The sequence below is a fragment of the Sphaeramia orbicularis genome, chromosome 1 (assembly GCF_902148855.1).
Source record: "Sphaeramia orbicularis chromosome 1, fSphaOr1.1, whole genome shotgun sequence".
NCBI classification, from domain to species: domain Eukaryota; kingdom Metazoa; phylum Chordata; class Actinopteri; order Kurtiformes; family Apogonidae; genus Sphaeramia; species Sphaeramia orbicularis.
The window spans coordinates 12674856-12702534 of NC_043957.1; the positions used below are offsets into that span (position 1 = coordinate 12674856).

At 42.1% G+C, this 27679-nt stretch overlaps 1 protein-coding gene and 1 long non-coding RNA gene across 2 annotated transcripts; both read right to left on the bottom strand.

Moving 5' to 3' along the window:
* Window positions 1-15654: 15654 nt before the first annotated feature.
* LOC115431103 (uncharacterized) lies at window positions 15655-16171 on the bottom strand. Its single transcript, XR_003937054.1, has 2 exons — window positions 16062-16171; window positions 15655-15776 (listed from the first exon to the last, which is right to left on the bottom strand). It is a non-coding gene; the product is annotated as an uncharacterized LOC115431103 (long non-coding RNA).
* A 42-nt stretch (window positions 16172-16213) lies between these two features.
* LOC115422045 (uncharacterized) lies at window positions 16214-26293 on the bottom strand. Its single transcript, XM_030138128.1, is given in 16 exon segments — window positions 16214-16305; window positions 16648-16897; window positions 18504-18790; window positions 18926-20242; window positions 20366-20464; window positions 20513-21219; window positions 21221-23928; window positions 24015-24077; window positions 24271-24333; window positions 24617-24754; window positions 24854-25087; window positions 25186-25253; window positions 25372-25465; window positions 25569-25841; window positions 25933-26033; window positions 26164-26293. Coding segments are annotated over 16 exon segments (6597 nt in total). The 5' UTR covers window positions 26267-26293.
* Between the last annotated feature and the right edge of the window lie 1386 nt (window positions 26294-27679).

The following is a 27679-nucleotide window of genomic DNA, read 5'->3' on the forward strand; positions in this document are numbered from 1 at the left end:
AAAGAGTGAAGTGACCGTGGAAATGTGCAGTCCTTCACGCCAAGTCCACAGCTGGCGTACGCACGTTTCTAGTGCTTTGGAACCCTTGGCGACACTTAGAGGTGACACTGAGAAACTGTTAATAATGTGACAAAGGTCATTCCTCCGATTGATGTGCACATCGGAGATACACAGAAGAACAATAAACACACCAGCATGAGATCCTACTGTCAGAGCAGCACATCAACCAACAGAACCAGAACCAGAACCAATTAGACCCTGTATCCATCAATGCCAATCCTGCCTGGATGGACATTCAGCAACAGCAAAGAGACAAGGACATAAAATTCATAGGTTGATAAATATAGTGTTCATGTCTGTGAGAACATTTATTAGTCGGTCCAGTCGCTCATTGACTCCGCCCATTATCCTCACGATGTCCTAATGTGACTCGGGTCAGTACAGACCCATGCTGGTCGGACGGGCATCAGCAGTGGGCTGTGGTGGACCAGAGGACTGGTGTTGCATAAAATACGGACCTTGTCAAATTTGGACCTATTTGGAATTTGCGCATGCGCGAGCGCAGCCTTACCGGATGTCAGGTTCAGCGAGGCTTATGAAATAAGTACCTTGCGAGTAGAATTGTGCGCTTTTGGGTTGGGTTAGGGTTAGGGGTTAGGGTTAGGGGTTAGGGGTCGCTGAACCTGACATCCAGTAAGGCTGCGCTCGCGCAAATTCCAAATAGGCCCAAATTTTACAAGGTCCGTATTTTATCCCACACCTGCTAACACTGGGGAGTCAACAGAAGCCTCTGTGACAGGAAGATGATACTGTGTCTGACTGTCTTCTGTCTCATTGTTGGAAAATAATAAATTGAGTGATTAAACATGAGTCAAAGTCTTTGATTTCCTCTTTGATATCCTGACATGATCACACATGAACCTTTATCTAGTTCAGCTGTGATCAGACTGTGTATGACCTGTAGAATGAACTAATGTGTGACTTACACTAATACTAAATCTATATTTATCTTGGGGGTGATCCGCATCAGCCCTGTGAGAAAAGTGTCACAATATCGGCGACTCTTTCCTCAAACAGTCTGAGTTCGTCTCTTTTCTTCTTCCACCTGTTTCGTCCTCCGCTTCGCGTCCACCTTGACGTCATCGTCTGATCCTGCAGACAGGGGAATCCCAAAGGGAATCCCACCTGCAGACCCCGTTTATACTGATTTGCATATTTAAATGTGGGCGTGGAGAGGGAGGAGTCAGGTACTCCAACATATGCGCTCAATTCCACGCTGATTGAGATGTACAAAGGAAGTGTACTTGGATTTGGGCGTACGCACAGTTTTATACATCTGGATTTTTTTGTGCGTTCGGACTTTTCTGGATTTGGGCGTACGCCAGGTTTCAGTATGAAATCCATGCAAGTCTTTGTACATGATTCCCCTGGTCTTTGGAATTCCTGGAAAATAGAATACATGCCGAGGCAGATTGCCAACTTCCTGTTGGATTTAGCTCATGAGTGTGAGTGTATGATTTTTCGGGCTCGATGAGACCAACATTTTGGCGTTGGTTTCATGTCTGTACGACATTCCTACTGGCCACTAGGGGCAATTTTGTATGCATAGGTGGCGCTACAGAGTCCATTTTGGCACCTAAGGGGTTAATTTTGATATTATATGAAAGTATTAACCAGACATGACATATGTGCCAAGTTTGGTAAGTTTCTGAGCATGTTGAGGGGGTCAAATGGCAGGTTAAAGCCAAAAAAGCATAAAAACTAACAATATTTTATAAATCCATAACTGTACATCCTATCTCAAAAATTTTTGCACGGGAGAGCTGGGGTGATTTTTCTGAACGTATGGGTATATAACGTGGGGAAAAGTTGAAATTTAAAAATTAGTCCCAAACATCGCATTTTGCCGAACTTATAAAAAAATAACTAAGACAGTAATTAGAAATTTGCGAAGCCAGTTTTTTGAGAAGGGTTCACTCTATCTTTTGGTGCTATTTAGAAGCCAATATGACAAAGTGGCTCATACTAGTTTTAAGTTGAGGGTTTTACTTTGAAAGGCAATTTGCCAACTTCCTGTTGGAGTTAGCGCTCGGCGCCCACTGGAACATCTGTAGTGCTCAATGTAAGGAACATTTTGACATTAGTTTCATGTCTTTTGGACATTCCTGCTGGCTGCTATGGTGGTTTCCGTGTTTTTTGACATAGGTGGCGCTAGAGAGCCCATTTTGGCACCTACGGGGTTAATTTTTGCATTTTATCAAATTTTTCACTGGACCTGACATACCTGCCAAATTTGGTGAGTTTTCGAGCATGTTTAGGGGGTCAAAATCCAGTTCAAAATGGCGTCGGGAAAATAATAATAAATTAAAGCTGCAAGCAGCATTGGGTGGGACCTCGCACTGGGCGATCCGCCTCCCATACGTTCCACCTCCCATTAGTTCCGCCTCTCATACATTCTGCCTCCCATGCGTTCCGCCTCCCGTATGTTCTGCCTCCCGTACATTCCGCCTCCTGTACGTTTCTCCTCCCGTGCGTTCCGCATCCTTTGCGTTCCACCTCCCATGCACTCCTCCTCCTGTGCGTTCCTCCCCCCGTACGTTCCGCCTCCCATACATTCCGCTTCCTGTATGTTTCGCCTCCCATGTGTTCCGCCTCCTGTGCGTTCTGCTTCTTGGTTACCATCGACACCTTCGTTCCACTCACACCTCTCCGTCCCGACACCAGCCCCCTTCCTTTTGCATCCGTCCTCCTTTCATCCCTACAGAACACCTGCACCCCTCTGCTGAAACCATCACCTTTTAATGAGGCTTTTATTTTGAAAAGCCAACTGTGTGTGTATGCAAGTGTGTGTGAAAGACCGAATCCGTTTGAGTGACTTGAAATTGTACAAACAGGTGAGCATAAAACTTATACTTTATCATTTTAAATAATGCTTTGGTTTTGTAAAACTTAAGTGTGTGTGTGTGTGTGTGTGTGTACCATTCACATTTTTATCATGTCCTCATTTTTATTCTAGTTGTCATATGTAACTGAGGCTTTTACTTTGAAAGGAAATTTTCCGACTTCCTCTTGGAGAGAGCTCAAAGCGTCCTCCTATATTTTTGTAGAACTCAATGTAACGAGGGGGGTCAAAATCCAGTTCAAAGTGGCACGGAATAATAATAATAATAATAATAATAATAATAATAATAATAATAATAATAATTGAAGCTTCAAGCAGCATTGGGCGGGACCTCGCACCGGGCGATCCGCCTCCCGTGCGATCCGCCTCCCCCATGATCCGCCTCCCGTGACCGTCCACACCTCAGCTCCACTCACACCTCTCCGTCCCCATACCATTTCCCACCCTTTAGTGTCTGTCCTCCTTACATCTGTACAGAACTCCAGCGACCCTCTGCTGAAACACCATCACCTTTAAAATGAGACTTTTATTTTGGAAACCCTACTGTGTGTATGTGCATTTGTTTTGTATGTGAGAGAAAGAATCAGTTTGAAAAATGAATTGAAATTGTATCAATAAGTGAGTATAAAAGTGATGATTTATCACATTCAAGGCTTTTATTTTGGAAAAACCCTATTGTGTGAGCGTGTGTGTTTGTGAGAAAGAGTACTTTTGAATGAAGAAATATTGTACAAACAGTTGAGCGTTTGGTCACAAAAATGAAAAGAAGTTATGTAACAGACAGTATGTATTATTTTTAATAAGGGTTTTATTTAGAAAAAAATGTACTGTGTGTACTTTGTAATGTGTGCAAAATGTCCAATATCCACAATATTATGATGTAAAAACCTGTTTTAAAATGTGATGAAGGGAAGAAAAAAAAAAAAAAAAAAAAAAAAAAAAAGCTATTTCCCTGTCTGGGGTTTGAACCCAGGACTCCTGTGTAACAGAACACTGCTCTAACCACTGGTCATTTGTCAGAAACCCACCAGATGGCAGTAGTGTGCTTTAAATAGGGACTTTGTCATTGTGAAAAGTGAAACTACACTTACTCTTCAAAAAAAAAATCGCCATAATTCCATAACCATAGGTCGTATCTGAAAAATTCTTTCACTTTTGGATTCTGCAGACTTGTGGGAATTTAATGAGGTATAACTTTTTTTTTCAGAAGTCTGAAATGAATAAGCAGTAACTGCAGAAACATAGAGTAACTTTCAAAGGCAGATTGCCAACTTCCTGTTGGAGTTAGCTCATGAGTGTCAGTGTATGATTTGTCGGGCTCAATCAGACCAACATTTTGGCATTTGTTTCATGTTTCTGTGACATTCCTACTGGCCGCTAGGGCAGATTTTGTGTGTTTTTTAGTACATAGGTGGCGCTACAGAGTCCATTTTGGAACCCAAGGGGTTAATTTTGATATTGAATCAAAGTGTTCACCAGCCATGACATACATGGCAAATTTGGTGAGTTTTGGAACATGTTAAGGGGGTCAAATGGCAGTCTAAAGTAGAAAAAGTATGAAAATAAACAAATTGTTATAAATCAATAACCGTACATCCAATATCAAAAATTTTTGCATGTGAGAGTTGTGGTGAGTCCCGTGAATGCGTAGATATTTCACATGTGGGGAAAAACTCCAAAGTGAAAAATGAGTCCCAAACCTCGCAACTTTGCGGGCTTCTAAAAAAAAACTAAGACAGGTCTGGAAAAGGTACGAGACCACTTTTTTGAGGAGGGTTCACTCTATCTTTTGGTGCTATTTAGAAGTCAATACGACAAACGGTGTGATCAGAGTTAGTTTTAGAAATTTTATTTTGAAAAGCATATTGCGAACTTCCTGTTGGAGATAGGTCATAAGTGTCAGTGGATGATTTGTAGAGCATCATCCAACAAAGATTTTGGCACCGGTCTCATGTCTGTACGACATTCCTACTGGCTACTAGGGCTGTTGCAATGTTTTTCACATAGGTGGCACTAGAGAGCCCATTTTGGGACCTATGGGGTAAATTTTTTCGTTGTATCAAATTTTTCACAAGGCCTGATGTGTGCGCCAAATTTGGTGAGTTTTTGAGCATGTTTAAGGGGTCAAAATCCAGTTGAAAGTGACGGCGGAAAAAAAAAAAAAAAAAAACGAATGAAAAACGGGAAAAAAATAATAATATTAAAGCTGCAAGCAGCATTGGGCGGGACCTCGCACCGGGCGTTCCGCCTCCCCCGCGATCCGCCTCCCGTGACCGTCGACACCTCAGCTCCACTCACACCTCTCCGTCCCCATACCAGTTCCCACCCTTTAGTGTCGGTCCTCCTTACATCTGTACAGAACACCAGTTACCCTCTGCTGAAACCACCATCACCTTTAAATGAAACTTTTATTTTGGAAACCGAACTGTGTGTATGTGCATTTGTTTTGTATGTGAGAAAGAATAAATTTGAAAAATGAATTGAAATTGTGTGAATAATTGAGCATTAAAGTGATGATTTGTCACATGTAAGGCTTTTATTTTGGAAAAACCCTATTGTGTGAGCATGTGTGTTTATGAGAAAGAGTACTTTTGAATGAAGAAACATTGTACAAACAGTTGAGCGTTTGGTCATAAAAGTGAAAAGAAGTTATGTAATAGACATTTTGTATTATTCTTAATTGGGGTTTTATTTTGAAAAAATATACTTCGTGTACTTTTGAATGTGTGCAAAATTTCCAATATCCACAATACAATGCAGTAAAACCTGTTTTAAAATAAAAAAAAAAAAAAAAGAAGTTGGATTGCCTGGGACTTGAACTAGGGTCCTTCTGTTCCATAGGTAGCTACATGAACCACTGCACTACAGACAGACAAGCACAATAAAGCACCAGGAAGAGTTTTATAGGTATTTTGCCATATTGAAAAGTGGAACTAAACATAGTCTTGAAAAAAATCGCCATAATTCCATAACCGTAAGTCGTATCTGAAAAATTCTTTCACTTTTGGATTCTGCAGACTTGTGGGAATTTAATGAGGTATAACTTTTGTGTCAAAACCCTGAAATGAATAAGCAGTAATTGCAGAAACATAGAGTAACTTTCAAAGGCAGATTGCCAACTTCCTGTTGGAGTTAGCTCATGAGTGTCAGTGTATGATTTTTCGGGCTCAATCAGACCAACATTTTGGCATTTGTTTCATGTGTCTGTGACATTCCTACTGGCCGCTAGGGCAGATTTTGTGTGTTTTTTAGTACACAGGTGGCGCTAGAGAGTCCATTTTGGAACCCAAGGGGTTAATTTTGATATTGAATCAAAGTGTTCACAAGCCATGACATACATGGCAAATTTGGTGAGTTTTGGGGCATGTTAAGGGGGTCAACTGGAAGTCTAAAGTGGAAAAAGTATGAAAATAAACAAATTGTTATAAATCAATAACCGTACATCCTATCTCAAAAATTTTTGCATGTAAGTGTTGTGCTGAATCCCATGAATGCGTAGATATGTCACATGTGGGGAAAAACTCCAAAGTGAAAAATGAGTTCCAAACATCGCAACTTTGCGGGTTTCTAAAAAAAAAACTAAGACAGTTCCAAAAAAATAGTGAGACCAGTTTTTTGAGGAGGGTTCACTCTATCTTTTGGTGCTATTTAGAAGTCAATACGATAAACGTGTCATCAGAGTTAGTTTTAGGAATTTTATTTTGAAAGGCATATTGCGAAGTTCCTGTTGGAGTTAGGTCATAAGTGTCAGTGGATGATTTGTAGTGCTTCATCCAACAAAGATTTTGGCATTGGTTTCATGTCTCTACGACATTCCTACCAGCTACTAGGGCTTTTGCCGTTTTTTTCACATAGGTGGCGCTAGAGAGGCCATCTTGACACCTATGGGGTTATTTTTTACATTTTATCAAATTTTTCACCAGGCCTGACATGTGTGCCAAATTTGGTGAGTTTTCGTGCATGTTCAGGGGGTCAAAATCCAGGTCAAAGTGGTGTGTGAATAATAATAATAATAATAATTAAAGCTGCAAGCAGCATTGGGCGGGACCTCGCATCGGGCGCTCCGCCTCCCCCGCGATCCGCCTCCCATGACCGTCCACACCTCAGCTCCACTCACACCTCTCCGTCCCCATACCATTTCCCACCCTTTAGTGTCCGTCCTCCTTACATCTATACAGAACACCAGCGACCCTCTGCTGAAACCACCATCACCTTAAAATGAGACTTTTAATTTGGAAACCCTACTGTGTGTATGTGAATTTGTTTTGTATGTGAGAGAAAGAATCAGTTAGAAAAATGAATTGAAATTGTGTGAATAATTGAGCATTAAAGTGATGATTTGTCACATTTAAGGCTTTTATTTTGGAAAAACCCTATTGTGTGAGCATGTGTGTCTGTGAGAAAGAGTACTTTTGAATGAAGAAACATTGTACAAACAGTTGAGCGTTTGGTCATAAAAATGAAACGAAGTTATGTAATAGACATTATGTATTATTTTTAATAGGGGTTTTATTTGAAAAAAAATTTACTCTGTGTACTTTGTAATGTGTGCAAAATGTCCAATATCCACAATACAATGCAGAAAAAACAGTTTTAAAATGAAAAGGAAAAAAATAAAAAAAAATAAAAAATTTCTTGGATTGCCTGGGACTTGAACCAGTATCCTCTTGCTCCATAGGGAGCTACATGAACCACTGCATTACAGACAGACACATGTAAGTGTGCACCAGGAAGAATTTTATAGGGAGTTTGTCATTGTGAAAAGTGAAAGTAAACATAGTCTTCAAAAAATCGCCATAATTCCATAACCGTAGGTCGTATCTGAAAAATTATTTCACTTTTGGATTCTGCAGACTTGTGGGAATTTAATGAGTTATAAGTTTTTACTCAAAAGTCTGAAATGAATAAGCAGTAATTGCAGAAACGTAGAGTAACTTTCAAAGGCAGATTGCCAACTTCCTGTTGGAGTTAGATCATGAGTGTCAGTGTATGATTTTTCGGGCTCAATCAGACCAACATTTTGGCATTTGTTTCATGTTTCTGTGACATTCCTACTGGCCGCTACAGCAGATTTTGTGTGTTTTTTAGTACATAGGTGGCGCTACAGAGTCCATTTTGGCACCCAAGGGGTTAATTTTGATATCGAATCAAAGTGTTCACCAGCCATGACATACATGGCAAATTTGGTGAGTTTTGGAGCATGTTAAGGTGGTCAAATGGCAGTCTAAAGTGGAAAAAGTATGAAAATAAACAAATTACTATAAATTAATAACCGTACATCCAATCTCAAAAATTTGTGCATGTGAGCGTTGTGCTGAGTCCCGTGAACACATAGATATTGCACATGTGGGGAAAAACTCCAAAGTGGAAAAATGAGTTCTAAACATCGCAACTTTGCGGGCTCGTAACAAAAAAACTAAGACAGTTCTGGAAAAAGCGTGAGATCACTTTTTTGAGGAGGGTTCACTCTATCTTTTGGTGCTATTTAGAAGTCAATACGATAAACGTGTCATCGGAGTTAGTTTAGAAAATTTTATTTTGAAAGGCATATTGCGAACTTCCTATTGGAGATAGGTCATCAGTGTCAGTGGATGATTTGTAGAGCATTTTCCAACCAACATTTTGTCATTGGTTTTATGTCTCTACGACATTCCTACTGGCCACTAGGGCTTTTATGGTGTTTTTTCACATAGGTGGCGCTAGAGAGCCCATTTTGGCACCTATGGGGTTAATTTTTTCATTTTATCAAATTTTTCGCCAGGCCTGACATGTGTGCCAAATTTGGTGAGTTTTTGAGCATGTTTAGGGGGTCAAAATCCAGTTGAAAGTGACGGCGGAAAAAAAATAATAAAAAACGAATGAAAAACGGGAAAAAAAAAAAAAAATATTAAAGCTGCAAGCAGCATTGGGCAGGACCTCGCACCGGGCGTTCCGCCTCCCCCACGATCCGCCCCCCGTGACCGTCCACACCTCAGCTCCACTCACACCTCTCCGTCCCCATACCAGTTCCCACCCTTTAGTGTCTGTCCTCCTTACATCTGTACAGAACACCAGCGACCCTCTGCTGAAACCACCATCACCTTTAAATGAGACTTTTATTTTGGAAACCCTACTGTGTGTATGTGCATTTGTTTAGTATGTGAGGGAAAGAATCAGTTAGAAAAATGAATTGAAGTTGTATGAATAAGTGAGTATAAAAGTGATGATTTCTCACAGTTAAGGCTTTTATTTTGGAAAAACCCTATTGTGTGAGCATGTGTGTCTGTGAGAAAGAGTACTTTTGAATGAAGAAACATTGTACAAACAGTTGAGCGTTTGGTCATAAAAATGAAAAGAAGTTATGTAAAAGACAGTATGTATTATTTTTAATAAGGGTTTTATTTTGAAAAAAATGTACTGTGTTTACTTTGTAATGTGTGCAAAATGTCCAATATCCACAACAAAATACAGCAAAACATGTTTTAAAATGTGATGGAGGGAAGAGAAAAAAAAAAAAAAAAAAAAAGCTATTTCCCTTCTTGGGGTTTGAACCCAGGACTCCTGCATAACAGAACACTGCTCTAACCACTGATATATTATCAGACACCCACCAGATGGCAGCAGTGTCCTTTATATGGGGATATTGTCATTGTGAAAAGTGAAACTACACATACGCTTCCAAAAATCGCCATTATTCCATAACCGGAGGTCGTATCAGAAAAATTCTTTCACTTTTGGATTCTGCAGACTTGTGGGAATTTAGTGAGGTAAAAGTTTTGTGTCAAAAGTCTAAAATGAATAAGCAGTAATTGCAGAAACGTAGAGTAACTTTCAAAGGCAGATTGCCAACTTCCTGTTGGAGTTAGCTCATGAGTGTCAGTGTATGATTTTTCGGGCTCAATCAGACCAACATTTTGGCATTTGTTTCATGTTTCTGTGACATTCCTACTGGCCGCTAGGGCAGATTTTGTGTGTTTTTTAGTACATAGGTGGCGCTACAGAGTCCATTTTGGCACCCAAGGGGTTAATTTTGATATGGTATGAAAGTGTTCAGCAGCCATGACATACATGGCAAATTTGGTGAGTTTTGGAGCATGTTAAGGGGGTCAAATGGCAGTCTAAACCGGAAAAAGAATGAAAAGAAAACAAATTGTTATAAATCAATAACCGTACATGCTATCTTAAAAATTTTTGCATGTGAGTATTGTGGTGAGTACCGTGAACGCGTAGATATGTCACACGTGGGGAAAAACTCCAAAGTGAAAAAAGAAAAAGTAAGACAGGTCTGGAAAAAGTGTGAGATCAGTTTTTTGATGAGGGTTCACCCTATCTTTTGGGGCTATTTAGAAGTCAATACGACAAATGGTGTCATCGGAGTTAGTTTTAGAAATTTTATTTTGAAAGGCATATTGCGAACTTCCTGTTGGAGATAGGTCATCAGTGTCAGTGGATGATTTGTAGTGCTTCATCCAACAAAAATTTTGGCACTGGTTTCATGTCTGTACAACATTCCTACTGGCCACTAGGGCAGTTGCCATTTTTTTCACATAGGTGGCGCTAGAGAGGCCATTTTGGCACCTATGGGGTTAATTTTTGCATTTTATAAAATTTTTCGACAGGCCTGACATGTGTGCCGAATTTGGTGAGTTTTGGAGCATGTTTAGGGGGTCAAAATCCAGTTTAAAGTGGCGTCGGGAAAATAATAATAATAATTAAAGCTGCAAGCAGCATTGGGCGGGACCTCGCACCGGGCAATCCGCCTCCCCTCACCGTCGACACCTCAGCTCCACCGAGCCCTAAAGTCCAAGCCACGCCCTACTCAGCAACATATGAAACCCCATAAGCACTCCCTGTATATGAAGGATGTGATGATCAAAATTTGAGTGTGGCATGTGGCCTGGTTAAGGTTTGATTGACATGTTGGATGTATTACATTTGTACATATAGCCTCATTTTTAGACAACACTGTGTTACCCAGTAAAGTATCTTCGCTTACTACACAAACTACAGTACCACTTTAACCAAAATATCACAAATACCACTTTACAGTTAATAAGAATTTATTTAGAATCAAGTCATATCGATCATCATTTTACATATATGTAGTTGCATTAATTTAACAAAAAAAAACTGACAAAACATCTTTTAGAATTTTGCATTTTGTTTAAGAAGCGCCAAACACTACATTTACAAATGGTAAATTTGTATAAAATTATGCCTTTTCTGTGCAGTAGGGAAGGTTAAAAATTCCAACATTCACTGTAAACATGTAATGTTCTGAACACAAATTACTGTGAATAGGGTTCATCTAAACTACTGCTAACTGCTGCTATATAATATTACACAGAAATAAATATCAAGTAAAAAAAAAAAAACACTTTAAACATATCACAGACAACACTTTAGAGTTAACAAGCATTTATTTCTAATTAATTAATTAATGTTTTTTTTTCTTCTTGATGGGCTCAGCTGGCTGACAGGCAGCTATCTGTACCAATAAGAAAAAAAAAAAAAAAAAAAAGATAGCAAGATGGCGGCGCGCATAGTTCGCGAGGCTCAGCGTCTCTTCAGATTTTGCAAATTAGTAGTTTTAGTCATACTCTGTTCGGGTCTGTTCGTACAGAACAGCATCTCCCTAACATCGTACACCTGACAGGAGCTTCTGGACATCAAATTTCAACCATCGGATAGTTTTATCAGCAATCTCCATCTCTTCCCTGAGCTGCGGAGATCACCGGACACTCCGGGGACTGCCAAGCCGACAGGAAGTTCTCGCAGGCGGCGCAGGGACCGTAAACAAAGGCGGGGTAAACGCAGGGGGCTGGGAGCTAAGCTAAAGCTAACACCACACCAACTCTCCTTACCCAGCATTTTCCTTGCAAACGTGCGGTCCCTGGCAAACAAAATGGACGAATTACGACTCCGGATTACAAACAGTAAACGGATTATGGACTGTAACGTCATGGTATTCACGGAGACATGGCTACATAGCGAGATACCCGACAATGCTATCCAGCTAGCCGGGCGGCTCACTCTCCGTGCAGATAGAACAGCTGATGGCTCCGGTAAGACAAGAGGCGGGGGATTGTGTATGTATGTCAATAAGGCTTGTTGCACAGACTCTGTCATTGTTGAAAGCCACTGCTCAGCGAACCTAGAGTTTCTCTTGGTTAAATGTAGACCTTTTTATTTGCCGAGAGAGTTTACATCTACTATCATAACAGCTGTATATGTACCCCCGGACGCCGATGGCAAACAAGCAATGACTGAACTTCACACTGCCATCAGTAAACAACAAACAACACACCCAGAGGCTGCATTCATTGTAGCTGGCGATTTCAACCACACTAATCTAAAGACTGTACTTCCCAAATTTAAACAACATGTCTCCTGCCACACCAGAGAAAATAAGACTTTGGATCATGTTTATTCCAACATCCCTGGAGCCTACAAGGCTACCGCCCTCCCCCACCTGGGTCAGTCTGACCATCTCTCTTTGTTCCTCACCCCCACCTATTCACCACTCATCAGCCGTGTGAAACCAACTGTGAAGACCATCAAGGTATGGCCTGCGGAGGTAGACTCGGTACTCCAGGACAGGTTTAAGAACACAGATTGGAGTGTGTTTGCCTCCCAGGCTACCTGTGGCTCCCAGATTGACATTGACTCTTATACTCACGCAGTAGTGGAGCACATCAACACCACCACTGACAGTGTTACCACAGAGAAACAGATCACCACATACCCCAACCAGAAGCCTTGGATGAACAGGGAAGTGCGACTCCTACTGAAAGCACGTAATAACGCGTTCAGATCAGGAGATGCACTCGCCTACAGTGCATCCAGAGCAGAACTGAAAAGGGGCATCAAAAAGGCCAAGCATGAACATAAGCTCAAGGTGGAGGAACACTTTGTGAACTCCGACCCTCGTCGCATGTGGGAGGGCATCCAGGCCATCACAGATTACAAGAACAGCAACACCTCATCAGCAACCATAGATATGTCCTTTCTAAATGAACTGAATGACTTTTATGCCCGTTTCGACAAGGACAATAAAGAAAAGGTCATAAAGCTCACACCCTCTGAAGACCTTCAGCCACTCACCCTCTCACACACAGACGTCCAGATCGCACTAAGCCGTATCAACGCACGCAAGGCTGCTGGCCCTGATGGTATTCCTGGACGTGTGCTCAGGGCTTGTGCTGAGCAGCTCTCAGGAATATTCACGGACATTTTCAACCTGTCCCTGGCCCAAGCAGTAGTACCGGCGTGCTTCAAAACCACATCCATTGTACCGGTGCCAAAACTCTCCTCTCCAAAGTGCCTGAATGACTACCGCCCGGTGGCACTGACTCCCATAGTGATGAAGTGCTTCGAGCAGCTGGTCCTGGCACACCTCAAAGATTGTCTGCCCCCCACACTCGACCCACACCAATATGCCTACCGCAGCAACAGGAGTACAGAGGATGCAGTCTCCACAGCGCTGCACTGTGTACTCTCACACCTGGACAAGAAAAACACTTATGCAAGAATGCTGTTTGTAGACTTCAGCTCTGCATTCAACACTGTCATCCCTGCCAAGCTAATCACAAAACTCACAGACCTTGGAATCAGCACCTCCCTCTGCAACTGGATCATGGACTTTCTGACCAACAGACCACAGCATGTTAGGTCAGACCACGTCACATCCTCCACCCTCACACTCAGCACTGGTACTCCACAAGGTTGTGTGATGAGCCCCTTCATCTACTCCCTCTTCACCCATGACTGCAGACCTATGTTTGAATCCAACTCCATCATAAAGTTCGCAGATGACACCACCGTGATCGGACTAATCAGCGACAATGACGAGTCGGCATACAGAGCAGAGGTCAAACACCTTGCTGCTTGGTGTGCGAACAACAACCTACTCCTCAACACCAGCAAAACAAAAGAAATCATCGTGGACTTCAGGAAGGAGAAAGGAGGCACCCACACCCCCCTCCACATCAACGGCATGGAGGTGGAGCGTGTCTCCAGCTTCAAATTCCTGGGGACCCACATCACAGAAAACCTGACCTGGTCCACCAACACCTCCCACCTGATTAAGAAGGCCCATCAGCGTCTCTTCTTCCTGAGAACACTGAAGAGGAACCAGCTGTCTGCTGTCATCCTCGGCAACTTCTACCGCTGTGCAATAGAAAGCATCCTGACTAACTGCATAACAGTGTGGTATGGAAACTGCTCTGCTGCGGACCGCAAAGCACTCCAGAGGGTGGTGAAAACTGCCCGATGCATCATTGGTGCCCCACTTCCGGACATTGAGAGAGTCTACAAGAAGAGATGTGTGCGCCGGGCGCGTAGCATCCTCAGAGACTCTTTTCACCCAGCCAACAGACTCTTTCAGCTCCTCCCCTCCAGGAAGCGATTCAGGAGTCTGCTGACCAGAACAAGTAGATACAGGAACAGCTTCTTCCCCACAGCCGTCACCCTACTGAACTCTGCCAGCAGATGACTCCACACCTCCTCCTACCTGTGTTGACTCTTGGCGCACAAATGCACTGATAACTACACATCTGGTTCCATAGCTGTACACATTCATCAATACTCCTTACTGTTAAATCTATATCACACAACCAATATTACATGTGTGTGTATATATGTATATGCTTACATCCACACTGAAGCTTTGTGTGCATGCATAGGTGTATATATTTATGTATGTATATGTGTATATTCTGTAATGAACATCCTATTTATTCAACTGTATATTCAACTGCACATTCAATATTTAATTTAACCACCTTATTTGCACTAGCTGTACATAACTGCACTCATCTGTACATATTACTTACCTGTACATATGATATTTAACTGTATTATACTGCACTTCTGCTGTTTTGCACTTCTGATTGAATGCTAACTGCATTTCGTTACCCTGTATACTGAGTAATGACAATAAAGTTGAATCTAATCTAATCTAATAAGGCAGCAGCTGACACCAACTGTACTCCCAGTCATCATTGCCCATTTTTCTAACACCTTTGCTCTTTTATTTGGACATTTTACCAGGGAGTACTAATTAATTTAACTACCATAAAAAATACATATCAGAAATACTTGGGGATCACAGAGTTGAGACGTTATATACAGGAACAAACCTCAGAGAGAAAAAACATAATTAGTTCTGGCACACAGGAGGAGATACATGTTTTTATAATGCAATTTTGTCCTGTTCAACACCACTGGTACACACAACGAGAGGTGTGTGTACCTTTTGGTGCCACAACAGATTTGCTCTTAGTTCATGAACAGTACATCAATCTTAAATCAGAAAGTGCACCGTTAACAATGAACTTCAACCTGAGGAAAAAAAAAAAAACATACACATACAACCACATTCAAAGAATACATAGAAACTTAACAGTTACAGCACAGACCAACCATTCACATATGGCAGAACCCAAAAACACAACTACGTACAGTGGTGACACACGATTATCAATACAAGAATATCTATTCACCATGGTTAAATCTATGTGCTTCGCATAATGCACACTATCTAACAAGATAATAAATATACATAAATACCTGATATAAAAAAACATCAATAAATATACTGTCCCAAAACGCATACAATAAAACCACAAAAACAACTACACAACCTAGTTGGACAGATTTACACATTTAAGGAACAAAGTAATATGTACATAGTCATTTTTGTCTTAAAACCCTATATATAAAAAACAACTACACCTAGTCATAAACGACTGCAACAATCATCACGCAAATTATTTAACAAGAGACTGGCAACATTTTGCCAGAATAAATACCAATAAATACCCAATATCAATAACCATCAATAAATATACTGTCCCAGCATGCATACAATAAACCACAAAAACACCTACACAACCTAGTTGGACAGATTTACACATTTAAGGAACAACAAAGCATTATGTACATAGTCATTTTATTCTAAAAACTATATATATAAAATATATATATAAAAAACAACTACACCTACTCATAAACGACTGCAACAATAACAACCAGATCTAAGTTCATGACTCTTGTTTGCAGCATGCACATTAATTAACAAGAGATCGGCAACATTTTGCCAGAATAAATACCGATAAATACCAGATATAAAAAACCATCAGTAAATATACTGTCCCGACACAAACACAAACCACACAACCTAGCTGGACAGATTTACACATTTAAAATGCAACAAATAAATATATACACATGCTAAAAGTCAGTTTCCTCTTACAACCCATAAAAAAATAATCAATTATGCCTACTCAAACTGTAAAAACATCATCAACCATAACAACCATCAAACCTAATCTACTCTACATCGGACTCGTCATCGAAAAAACCCTCTAAATCTTCAAACTCCTCTGCAAACAGCAAATCTACATCTTCTAATAAATCCTGATCTTTAACACGAAAACCACACCAGATGGCTTCGTGATCACTAAAGTACGCAGACATCACTGTACAATCCACATCATACCATGTTGTTTTGACATAAACATGGTCAATCAGTGTCCCCTTCTCAGTTGTCTCTTGCGTTACATGCTGAATATATCCTTTTTGGCACATAAATTTACAAATTGATGGTCTTTTCAAAATGTCCTCATTAAAATCCCCCATTATAACAATTGTGTTACTGATTGGATTCAACCAATCTAGTAACTTCCCCAGATTCTGTTTGAATAATGAATTTGGATAACATGGTGGACGATAAATTACTGCCATCAAGATGTTCAATTTGGTACACAGGCACACCAAACACTCCAGATTCAAATCGGGCACCTGCAGAATCTCACAGTCCAAATCACCTGCTGTATACAAGCCTACTCCACCATGTTCTAGGTCCCTAAGCTCAGACAATTTGGGGTTACTGCTGCTGTAACACAAGGCTCGAGGACGACTGTGGAAAATGTAACCGTCAATGTGAACACTGTCTGTTGAGGATTGTGCACTGAGCCACGTCTCTGTCACAGCAATACAGTTAGGCTGTAAATGCTGTGTGCAAGACACCAAATGGGACAGGTGGCGACTTAAACTTTGAACGTTCATTAAATACACAGAGAAACTATGTGTATTTAATGAAGGCTGTGGTTGCTCAATCAGAAATGGAGGCATGCTATCCAAGGCCTCCTTTATAGTGTCCTTGCAGTAAATGGCCTTCTCTTTAAAATCCCTGATGACGAGTCCAGACAAAGCCCTGACACGACTAAGCGCTACATACGCCTGCCCAGGTGCAAACACCTTATTGAACGAAACAACGGCCTCATCTACAGTTAACCCCTGCACTTTATGAACAGTACACGCCCATGCTAGCCTAAGAGGAAACTGACGACGCAGACCACCCCGTGCAGTGGCCGACTCCTGAACGGGATCAATGGCAGTAGAATTACGGCATTCTACTGCAGCATGTGAACGTTGCTTTCTCCTCTGTGAGCCAATTTTTTCATCATCAAATTTAACATAAACTGTGAGAGGGAAGCTTTTGTCCTCTCCGAACTCAATATGAGTAACAGTTCCACATGCTCCATTGACCAGACCGTCTACAACGTCAATGTTTCTGCAAAGCATTACACGTGCGTTCCGAGCCAAACAATTTCTCGGGTAAACACGTGTACGATGCTCTGCTGTGATGCCCTACTATCTCCTCTAATTTACCCTTTTTCTTGCTATTCATAAAATCTTGAGCCTCAATAGTGGTATAATCTGGACAAGTTGCAAACAACCGTTTCAGGTTATGCTCACTGGTTTGCATATTAGTTGGAAAGATATGCAAAGCTGAGGTCTCTTCCCCAGTCTCACGGGACTTTAAAATCGCAACGTCGCTCTTCAACAAGGGGGTTTTCTTAGAACGCACTCTCAATCTATTCAGCAGCTCAGCAAAAACACTATCCTTCTGCCTAACGACTGTTGTGAGCTCCACCTTACTAAAATTACACCACAGGTCCACACCCACCTGACTGGTGTACAGAGGCCTCCCTTTAACGGGTGGCAACTGATGAAAGTCCCCCACAGCTATCACACTAACTTTACCAAAAGGGGAAAAGTCGCCTGACTGCTTGATCTGCCTCAACCGGCAATGCACATAAGCCAACAGATTGTGATCTACCATGCTGATCTCGTCGATGATTAGAATTTGGAGGTAACTCAGTTGAGCTCTCAAAGAGTTTAGCTTATCTTCACCCAAAGGAATGTAAGGTAAGCTAACCTGTTTGCCAATACTCAATGCGTGATGAATTGTTACTGCATTTAAATTATATGCAGCTACGCCTGTGGGAGCAGTTAACAAAACAGAAATAGTATCTGGTCAATCACAAAGCGTTGACAGCAGTCTCCCTGCCTCATATTGGATAGCTCTGATTAAATGACTTTTCCCTGTCCCTGCGCCACCTGTCACAAACACATGCAAAGGCTCAGGGTTTTTACCTATCACCTTATCCAAACACCACTTCCTAATCCTATCAAAAACAGCCTTCTGCGCATCATTCAGGGAATGAATCAAGGCTAAACCCTCAGTCCTAGACAAAATGGTGGTGTTTTTCTCAAACTGAGCTACCTGTCTACCACCAACAAACAAATCGGGGACATTTTCTTCACATTCTACCAATTGCTCATCCTGTATCTCTGCCTGCTGCTGCTGCTGTCTATCCTCTAAACATTCCAAACGTTCGACTTCCTGCTCAGGACAAAGCTCCCCCCACGCATCTTCATCAACACCATTTAACTTCTCCACAATTTCCTGAGCACGCTCTAAATGAGGACAGTCCACTTCAAACTTTGCCCTATTCTCATCGACGACGTCCTGCACCAAACGCACGGAGCCGTCAGCCAACGTCACCTCCCCTTCCTCATAGAACTGTTTGAAGAGCGCAAAGCCTTCAGGCTTGAGCTCTGAATCAGTTCGATAAGGAAGGAACAACTGCAACAGACTCTGAAAGTGGGCTTCCTATTGTTTTTCTAAATCAAAACGCATGTACCGCACGACCGCAAACTGAGATCGTGTTCTCCTCAAGATGAATCCCAAACCGCCTTTCAATTGAATTTGGTTTGGAGATTTTTCATTCTTGGTGAGAACACGATACTCCGACACAAAAGTACAAATGCACATGTCGTCAAACACATCACCGTCGGGCCTATTCCTGTATCCATCTACGATGCTAGTCATCCACATATCCTCTGACCCAATACCATGAGAGGATGCCCTTTGCAACAAAACACCGAGGGGCAAACTCATTTTCACAATGTTGTTCCCTGTTGGAACGAACACAACCTTCCTGGAACACTCCTTCAAATGCATGTTCGTTAGCCTATACACCGCCTCCTGAGCACAGACATCTCTGTTGTGTAAATATACACTGCCGAGCTTTTTCATAGCATCTCTAGCAGAGAGATTTCCTCGTTTTGATGCTTCTTTTTGGGCACTGCTCAATAACAGGCCAATTTCTCTCTCTGCTTTTGTAATATACGATACGATGTATATGATGACTGCGTAGGCGTCGGTGACGAAGCTAATGTCCATGTTAGCATTCCAGCACTTAAGCAAATTCTTGTTATATTGATTAATCCAAGTTTCATTTACCCCTCGTCGATAAACCACCCTATTCTTTTTCTCCAGCTGCCTGTAAGCCATCTCAAAGATTGCCTGGTTAATCCCCACACTGGCAAACAACTGTTCTACACTAGCAAAAGGCTCATCCCTCTCCATGGCATTTTTAACTCTAGTCATAATGGACTGAGCTAGCTCCTTAGGCATCTTCTTATCTAAATCCTCCCGACACGTGCACAATGGCTTGTCATTTGAATCAGAAGGCTCCCCTGTCTCCTTTGCCTTCTGTGCACAACGGCATTCCTCGATTTTGCAGATGAATGTGCGTGCAGAAACTGGTTTTGGAAAATTAAAACGACATTGCGTTTTGTTTTTCTTACACGACTTTGAATGTCTCTTCGAATGTGTCTGAACTGATGACACAATGTCCAAGAGCATGTCATCGTCTGAGGGTAGCTCACATGTAATATACTGGTCAATGAACTCTGCAACCTCTTCATCTGTGTTTTTGTAAATTTGGGGAGCTCCCTCCATCCAAAACAGCGCATGAACATGGGGAGACCCCCGCTGCTGGAATTCTATCCTATAAAAGTAATCAACAATCTTGCCAATTGGTTGAGCAGGAGACATGAGAACTTCATTCAAAAAACAGTGCCATCTGTAATCGAACATCCGCGCAGCTGTAACTGGGTTGCGACGCAACAACTCACACCTATCGGCCCAATCCAAATCCTCTACCGTCTGCCTTCTGCCTTCCTGTTTCAGGATGCTGGCAAGGAGATTCTGCCAGCGCAGATCTGCAGACGAAAACAACGCAAAAAACGTAGGAATCCCTAACTGTCTCACGGACGCAATGAGATCCTTTTGCACAGAAGACCAAAAGGCTGGCGTCCCGCGTATGGGCCGAAGGAACCGATAACCGTCGTCAAACTCCAAAAACTGCTTCAAAGACTTCTCATCTTGAAGCATGCTCATACTGATCCTCTGAGACTTCTGACCTCCTTTACCCTTACGCATAGCTACAGAAACACTCGACACAACCTGATCCATTTCAGACATCTACTGACTGTAAAAAATATACTCAACATTCCATGCAAAACGGCCGTCGGCATGCATGATCCTATTATTAAAATAACGCGACAATGTTAAATGATGCATGCGACTATCATGGAAGGTCTTAGTACTCAGAGGAAACAACACCGGGAAACACTTTGCTTCATTCAGATGGTCAGAAAGCATCCTAACTGGACTGTTTCCCTCTGCAGGCGCTATACTCACAATATCCTCAAAATACTGGTCTAAAGTTTCTTGCCCTATGTCAACAGGAAATAAGCAAGTGTCCTGAAACATGCAGTGCTGTTGTCTATCATGTAACAGTTCATCTTGCACTATGTCTGCTGATTCCTCATCTACACCATCAACATCTGCTGCAACATCCTCAGCCTGGCTAACCTCACCCTCTACAACAACCTGCTCAACCTGAGAAGACTGAACCTGAACATCCTCATCCTCATCCTCAGGGTCAGGCTCTTCTTGCTCACCATCCTCCTGCCTACAAAACTCATTAATCCACTCCTCGTTGAATTCAATATCTCTATACAACACATTTGTCCTCTTCAAATATTCTAGCGCCCGCCTTACACGCAATGTATCAACAAACTGATACTCGTAGTGGCCTTTATAGGTCAGTTTACGTTTCAACTTAACCTGAAGCAGAGACCCCTCCATACTGGACCGCGGCAACACATTGGTGGTCTGTACAATGTTGGCCGGAACACGTTACAGGCCCATGTACACCATTCTGACCACCTTTAGGCAACGCTAACATCTTCATAAATGGGATGTGTAAAGCTATCAGGTGCTGCTCTAAGCTATTTAGACATCCCAGTTCTGAAGGAATGGGGTCTAGATTGAGGTTATTTCTCCATGATTCAGCTGGGACTTCACCTTTACTAATCTTATTATGACACGTATAACAAATCCACAGCTGACCTCTACACGCAGCTAAGTGACACGGTTCAACACAACCCTCATCACAACTATGCAAATAATGCTCACTAATGCAATTATCTGCAATGCCAGCTGTTGCTACACTTGCAGCATAAACTTCCCTGTCACATGTCAGCACCTGAGATTTAAACATTAACCTATGACAAACACAGCACACAAAATCTGGTCCATCCCTGACCTTCTCTAAAAAGTGCTCCATAACCAAACCAAAATCTACCAACCTCTCGAGCCTCTGCTTCCGACTCAACCTCACACGAGCAATAACCTGCTCCCTATATTTATAATTACTGCGATAATGCCTTTTAACATTTTGCTTAACCTTGTCTCTATGCTGAAGGTCATCTCTGAATTTCCTGACACTTGCAGCTTTAACCCTGTTCCTATGCTGAATGTCATCTCTGTATTTCCTCACACTTGCAGCTTTAACCCTGTCCCTATGCTGAACGTCATCTCCGTATTTCCTGACACTTGCATCTTTTACCCTGTCCCTATGCTGAACATCATCTCTGTATTTCCCAATTGTCTTTAATTTAATCCTCTCCCTGAACGCCACATTCTCCCTGTACATCTTCCTCCACTGCAACTTGTGTGTCTCTCTCTCACATTTGTCACGCAAACTTTTCTTCTGCCTCAAATACTTAGACCTCACATTATTACTATTACTCACACCAACACCCTCTATCACCTCAACAATGTCTCTATCTGAACATGTACTGTCAACATCTATCACTGTTGACCTGGTACTATAGCCTGTCTCCTCACTAACTCTACAGTAACCGTAACAACCCTGCTGTCCAGGCTTACACACACAAACAACACACTCAAAATGCTCCCCACTGACATTTTCTACGTAAATGCAGTCTGCTGACGAACACTTATTGCTACAAGTGTACTTTATCCAACGTCCACCGAGAAACGTGCACACACCAACACCTAACCAATCTGCAGTGGCCTGGATTTCCACCTCTGTGGCCCAAGTGTTTACATACTTCATCCTGGACAGCTTAATGTACTCTGAAACAGAAGAATAACCAGTCCTCAAAAGACTCTGATATCTATCAGCATTACACTCCAACTCTCTACAAATGACCAACCTAATCCTACGATGGTTCTTCTGTGAACCACTAACAGCCTGAGAAACAGCTCTGAAGAAGCAGTTCCCGTCTGGAACTATCTTTTCGTTTCTACAAGGAACACCTAAATACCCGACCTCTCTACACACCAGACCACTGACTTTCATAAACTCTATATTCAACTGGCTACACAGAGCCTGACACACATCTACACCGAGGGGACGGAAGACCAGCTCTTCATTCGTAACTGCATTGACAAACTCTACATCAGAGATGACTGTAGCCCTATCAAAATGCTTTGATTTCTTTGATAGACAAGTGCTTGAAGAAATCTTGCGCTTTCTACCATTAGTAGCTTTGGATTCTGCTTCCGAGCTACTGCTAACCTCACCAGAAAAGGTGGGCAGCGCTGGGATCATCTCTACACCAGCCCCACTCTCAGACACAAAGGGGGCTGCACAATCATCAAAGACCTCACTAAACCCTGGTGCTGCAGCAGCGCTCATCTTAGAGATACAACTCTCTACAGAAACACCAGACGGCCCTGGACACACAATGCTACTAATACTAATGGCAGACAGCTCAAAGGGTTTCTCCCCTGAAGTGAGACTGTCAGCCAAACAACAGATGTACTCATACAGATCACAGAGACATGAAAAATACAGAACTACACTGGTACTGTCACCATGTACCAGGCCACAGCTACTGCGTGAGTGACTGTCGACCACAGCGAACTGTCCATTCTCACAGATGATGGCAGACGTATTGCCACAAAGTGTCAGCAGACAAGAGCTGTACTGACTAAAAATCCTCCCCAGACCATTCTGCAGACTAACATACACACCGACGTCAATCCATTCACCTGATGTAACACCTACCTCACCTGACCATGTGTCACCACAATGTACACTAAACTCTGGTCTATCTATTGGAAAAACCTTGGGAAGATCTGGAACAGATAACAAACCAGACACGTGGCTGAAGAGGTTTTTGGTACGCAAATCGCAATACAAGTTATCTCCTTCAACCAACACGCGATCCAGATCAAGCCCCTCCCACGAGAACACACTTTTCACCGTGTGTCTAGCTAAGCTGACTAAGGCAATGGCCATACACTGCACTCCTCTATACAAAAACCTGTGATCTCCCTGGTGAAAAGATCCACGCACAACCTTTACTAACCCAGTCCCTCCATGATCCCTCCTGGTTGCTGCCACATGATCACAGTCCGACTGAGCTGCACTAACATGAGGAACACTAACACAAGGAACAGTAAGAAAAGGAACAGAACCACACTTACCTTTGCTGATCTTCTGTGGCATCTGAGCTCCTTCCTGGACAGCGGACTGGTCCCTCACAGCCTCTGGCACCACCCCAACCTCTGGCATCTCCACCTCCCCCTGACACAATGTAGAAATGGCATTTTACCTACTAAAGTCATCAGGAGAAGAAATAATGCTGCTACCAATAATCAATAAGTACACACCTGGACCAACGCTGTCCTGGGCTGGGAGGCCACCACATGGGCAGGTGAAGGTGTTGCCGGCACCTATAAAGTTTAGGTACAGAGCAATGTTAAATCAACGCCGAGTCATTTATTTGCAGTTTGTGTTATTGGAATATAAAGAAACAGACATACAAATGCACGCAGTTTTACATTTTAACATTGGTGTGCATTCGTACAATCCATGTTTGACTTGTTTTTACAAATTCCACACCAGCGTAAAACCCAAAATATATACCTGCCGCTTTCGTCCTACATGCTTGGTGGCAACACCTCTCGCTCGATGCTTCCCAGGGGAATCCTAAAGAAATAAAAGAGGGACTTTTCTAGAGGATGTCTTGTTTTTTATATTAAAATGTTCAGTAACACAAAAACAATAACTCAGCTCAATGCATTGGTAAACTTTTTTCAAACATACAAACCTAATCAAAGCACCATTAGCACAAAAAAAGTATGTTATACACTACACACGAAGGTGAGAGGCAAAAAATGAATTAGCGGGAGACAAACACTCACATACTTACAAATAATAATAATAATAATAATAATAATAATAAATAACAGGAAACATTTTTTAAAGTTACCTGGCCGGATGGTGGAACAGCAATGCTGTCAGACCCAATGGAAGGAGCGAACTCCTCCATGGCATCCAACATAGCACTGGTGAACCACACCGCGTTGGATGGGATCGGATCGGACTGTCGCACCAGTGGTGTTCCAGCCTTCAAACAACAACAGAAAAAAGGAGTTAGTTATATGCTGGAGTTTTGTTTTACACATTCAAAATGACAACCAGAAAGTGGCTCAATGCCACACATTACCTTTCCCTCCTGTCCAACCACAGTCCACCCCCGGGGGTGCCTCCGACGAGGCAGGGGCTCCGGTCCTGTCGCAACCACCCTGGGAGCCACCCGGGGACTGGGTGGCGTCCAGGGACGGGGGGGCGTCTGAGGAGAGGCGGTAGGCTCCGGTGGAGGGGGTGCGAGCTGACAGAAGGCAGCATCACACAACAGGTCGATCAGGATGGGCATGCCATCGGTGTCACTGAGGTGAACCTGGAAAACAGTCAAACACAGCACACATTGACTCTATGCAAGTATGAGACACCACCGAAAAAACAAATCAGCGTAATAACGAGAGACTCTGTACTCACGCTGTCAGGGCACCAAAGGTTCAGCTGGTTCAGCGACAGGTGGTCCGCCACAGCCACGTATGGGAGACCTAACACACGTAAGAAAAAAGTCACGAGTTGTGCTTTTATTCACACAAAATAAATATTTATGTTGAATTATACATTCCAAAAAATATGCCTGTGAACGGGACCAAAGCTTCAACATACCCATGCGTGCTGCCACCCGGTGGTATTCGTTACGCAGCAGCTCCTGCAGGTCCATGGGGATGGTCAGTCGTGGTGGGAAGTCCAGAACAAACACCTACAGAAAGACATTTTGGCATTAAAAAAAAAAACAAGAAAAAAAAAAAAAAACACACATTGACTGCTTCAAACAAATCCAAGAGAACTTGTAAAACACACACCTTGGGCCAGCGGCTATGGACCGTCAGCAGGAGTGCGTCGAAGTCCACCGCTGCCTCACCGATAGTACGATTCCCTGTGAGGTTGTTGCCTGGCGCGCAAACACAGACGAGGTCAGGGGTCCAGAGGATGGTCAGATGCCTCACCTCCATCCTCAGATCAGCCGCTGCTCCACCTGGAACAGAGAGAAAAGAAAAACAAAAAGGCAGCTCCGGGATGGCGACGTCCTCATCCACCACAGCCCTCAGGTGGGAGTCCCCGATGACGAACACAATCTGAAACAACAGACACGGCACTTTAGAACAGACACACCAACCATGAGTCATAACAAAAAGCACTGTCTTTAGAAAATAGAAAACATGAGACCTTCTTCTCCGGGTGTCCTGGAGGGACCAACTTCACCTGACGGCCTGTCAGGTGTGAAGTTGGCCATGTCCTTGCGCAGTGGCGGCTGCCAGTGCCGCGCCCTGTATAATCAACATAAAAGACTGCAGTGTAAATTTACTTAGACTACGTAAAAAGATTATGAATACAAAATGTTTAAAAAATAACATTTTAAATATGGATAAGGAATTTAATAAACTGTTTGACACATACGGGGAACAAACTCAGGGACAGGTGGCTGGGGGGTCCAGTCCAGCTGCTTCGCCCTCATCTTCTTCATGGCCAGGGCCCGCCTGTGGCCCTTGGCACGCGGCATCTAAAAAGACAAAAAAAATTATCACAGGGAAAACACAGATGAAAGAAAATTTTGCATACATACTAACAAAAAAAAAAAGCTATAGCCAGCTTTTGACCTCAGCATTCCAATAAATGTTCAAACTCACCTTTGCAGGAATATTCTATGAACTCTACAACTTGTGTGTGTGTGTCTAGGTGTGCTTTATGTGTCTCGTAAGTATATGTATGTGTGTTTCTGTGAGTTTGTCTACAAGTCTGTAGTTTGTAAATTGAATGGAAGAATAAAAGTGTAAAGGTGTAGTGTGGAGGAATCACAACGTCGAATCTGAGGTCAGAGGCAAATCTTCAACCTGGAATTAAAGAACACATTTTTGTTCAACAATGAAAACAGTCACAAAACTTTGATGAGTTAACTACAATACTTTTGTTAACCAATCACAGAAAATGGACAGCATAACACAGCTGTCAATATGAGGGAAATGTAAACAGACAGATTCACTCAATGCAAAAAAAAAAAAAAAAAACAGGGAAATTACTTCAAAGACATCAACTTATATCAGCATGTCATGACTTGATGATGAAATTCTTTATTCAGTCACACAATAACTAGTGTCAACAACTTGACCACTGCTACTAAACATTGGCTGCACACTGTTTTACTTCAACAATAACCCCTAATCTGTGATTGTTAAAATTGGTGCAACAAAACATATACTGGAAAAGTAGTCAACAAAATCTGATGTGAAGACACCCGATTTTGTTGACTACACTGTAGACTGTAACAAATCATTTTTTAACTTTTACTGACATGAACAAAAAGTACCATTCCCATTAAAAGACTAGGCTAACCAGTAAACAATCCTCATTGAGTATTTACACATTAGGAAGAAAATGGCCAACATGACAAACAGTGTGTCCACATAGGCTGAAAAACAGAACAGGCAGAAGTGGCTAACACTTTCTCTAATGTAATAATACTAGCATAAACATAAATGCTGAATGACACTAGCATAAGCCATGACCATACCAGCATAGTATTAAATATAGAATAAAGGTCTAATATTACATTCAGACTCACACTCAAAATGTACTTAAACATGAGCTACATTGAACATGAAAAACTCCTGGTTTTAATATTAAATATTGGTTAAATATTAGTTTTTCAAGACAGAAATACAACCTGACCCACGACTTAAACTCCACGTATCTAGACATTAAACCCCAACAAAACAGCAGGAAATTTATCTATAGTCTCATAATGACAAAAAAAGCAAAATGTCAATTGAACACAGTCAGGAAATTAGTACAAAGGCCTTCAAACAAAAGAGTAATGTTCACATGCGATTAGCAATAATTCACTCAGGACCAGGACATAGTCACAAAGCCAGAAAAAAATGGCACAGGCCCAAACACATTTAACCTCTTAAATGTG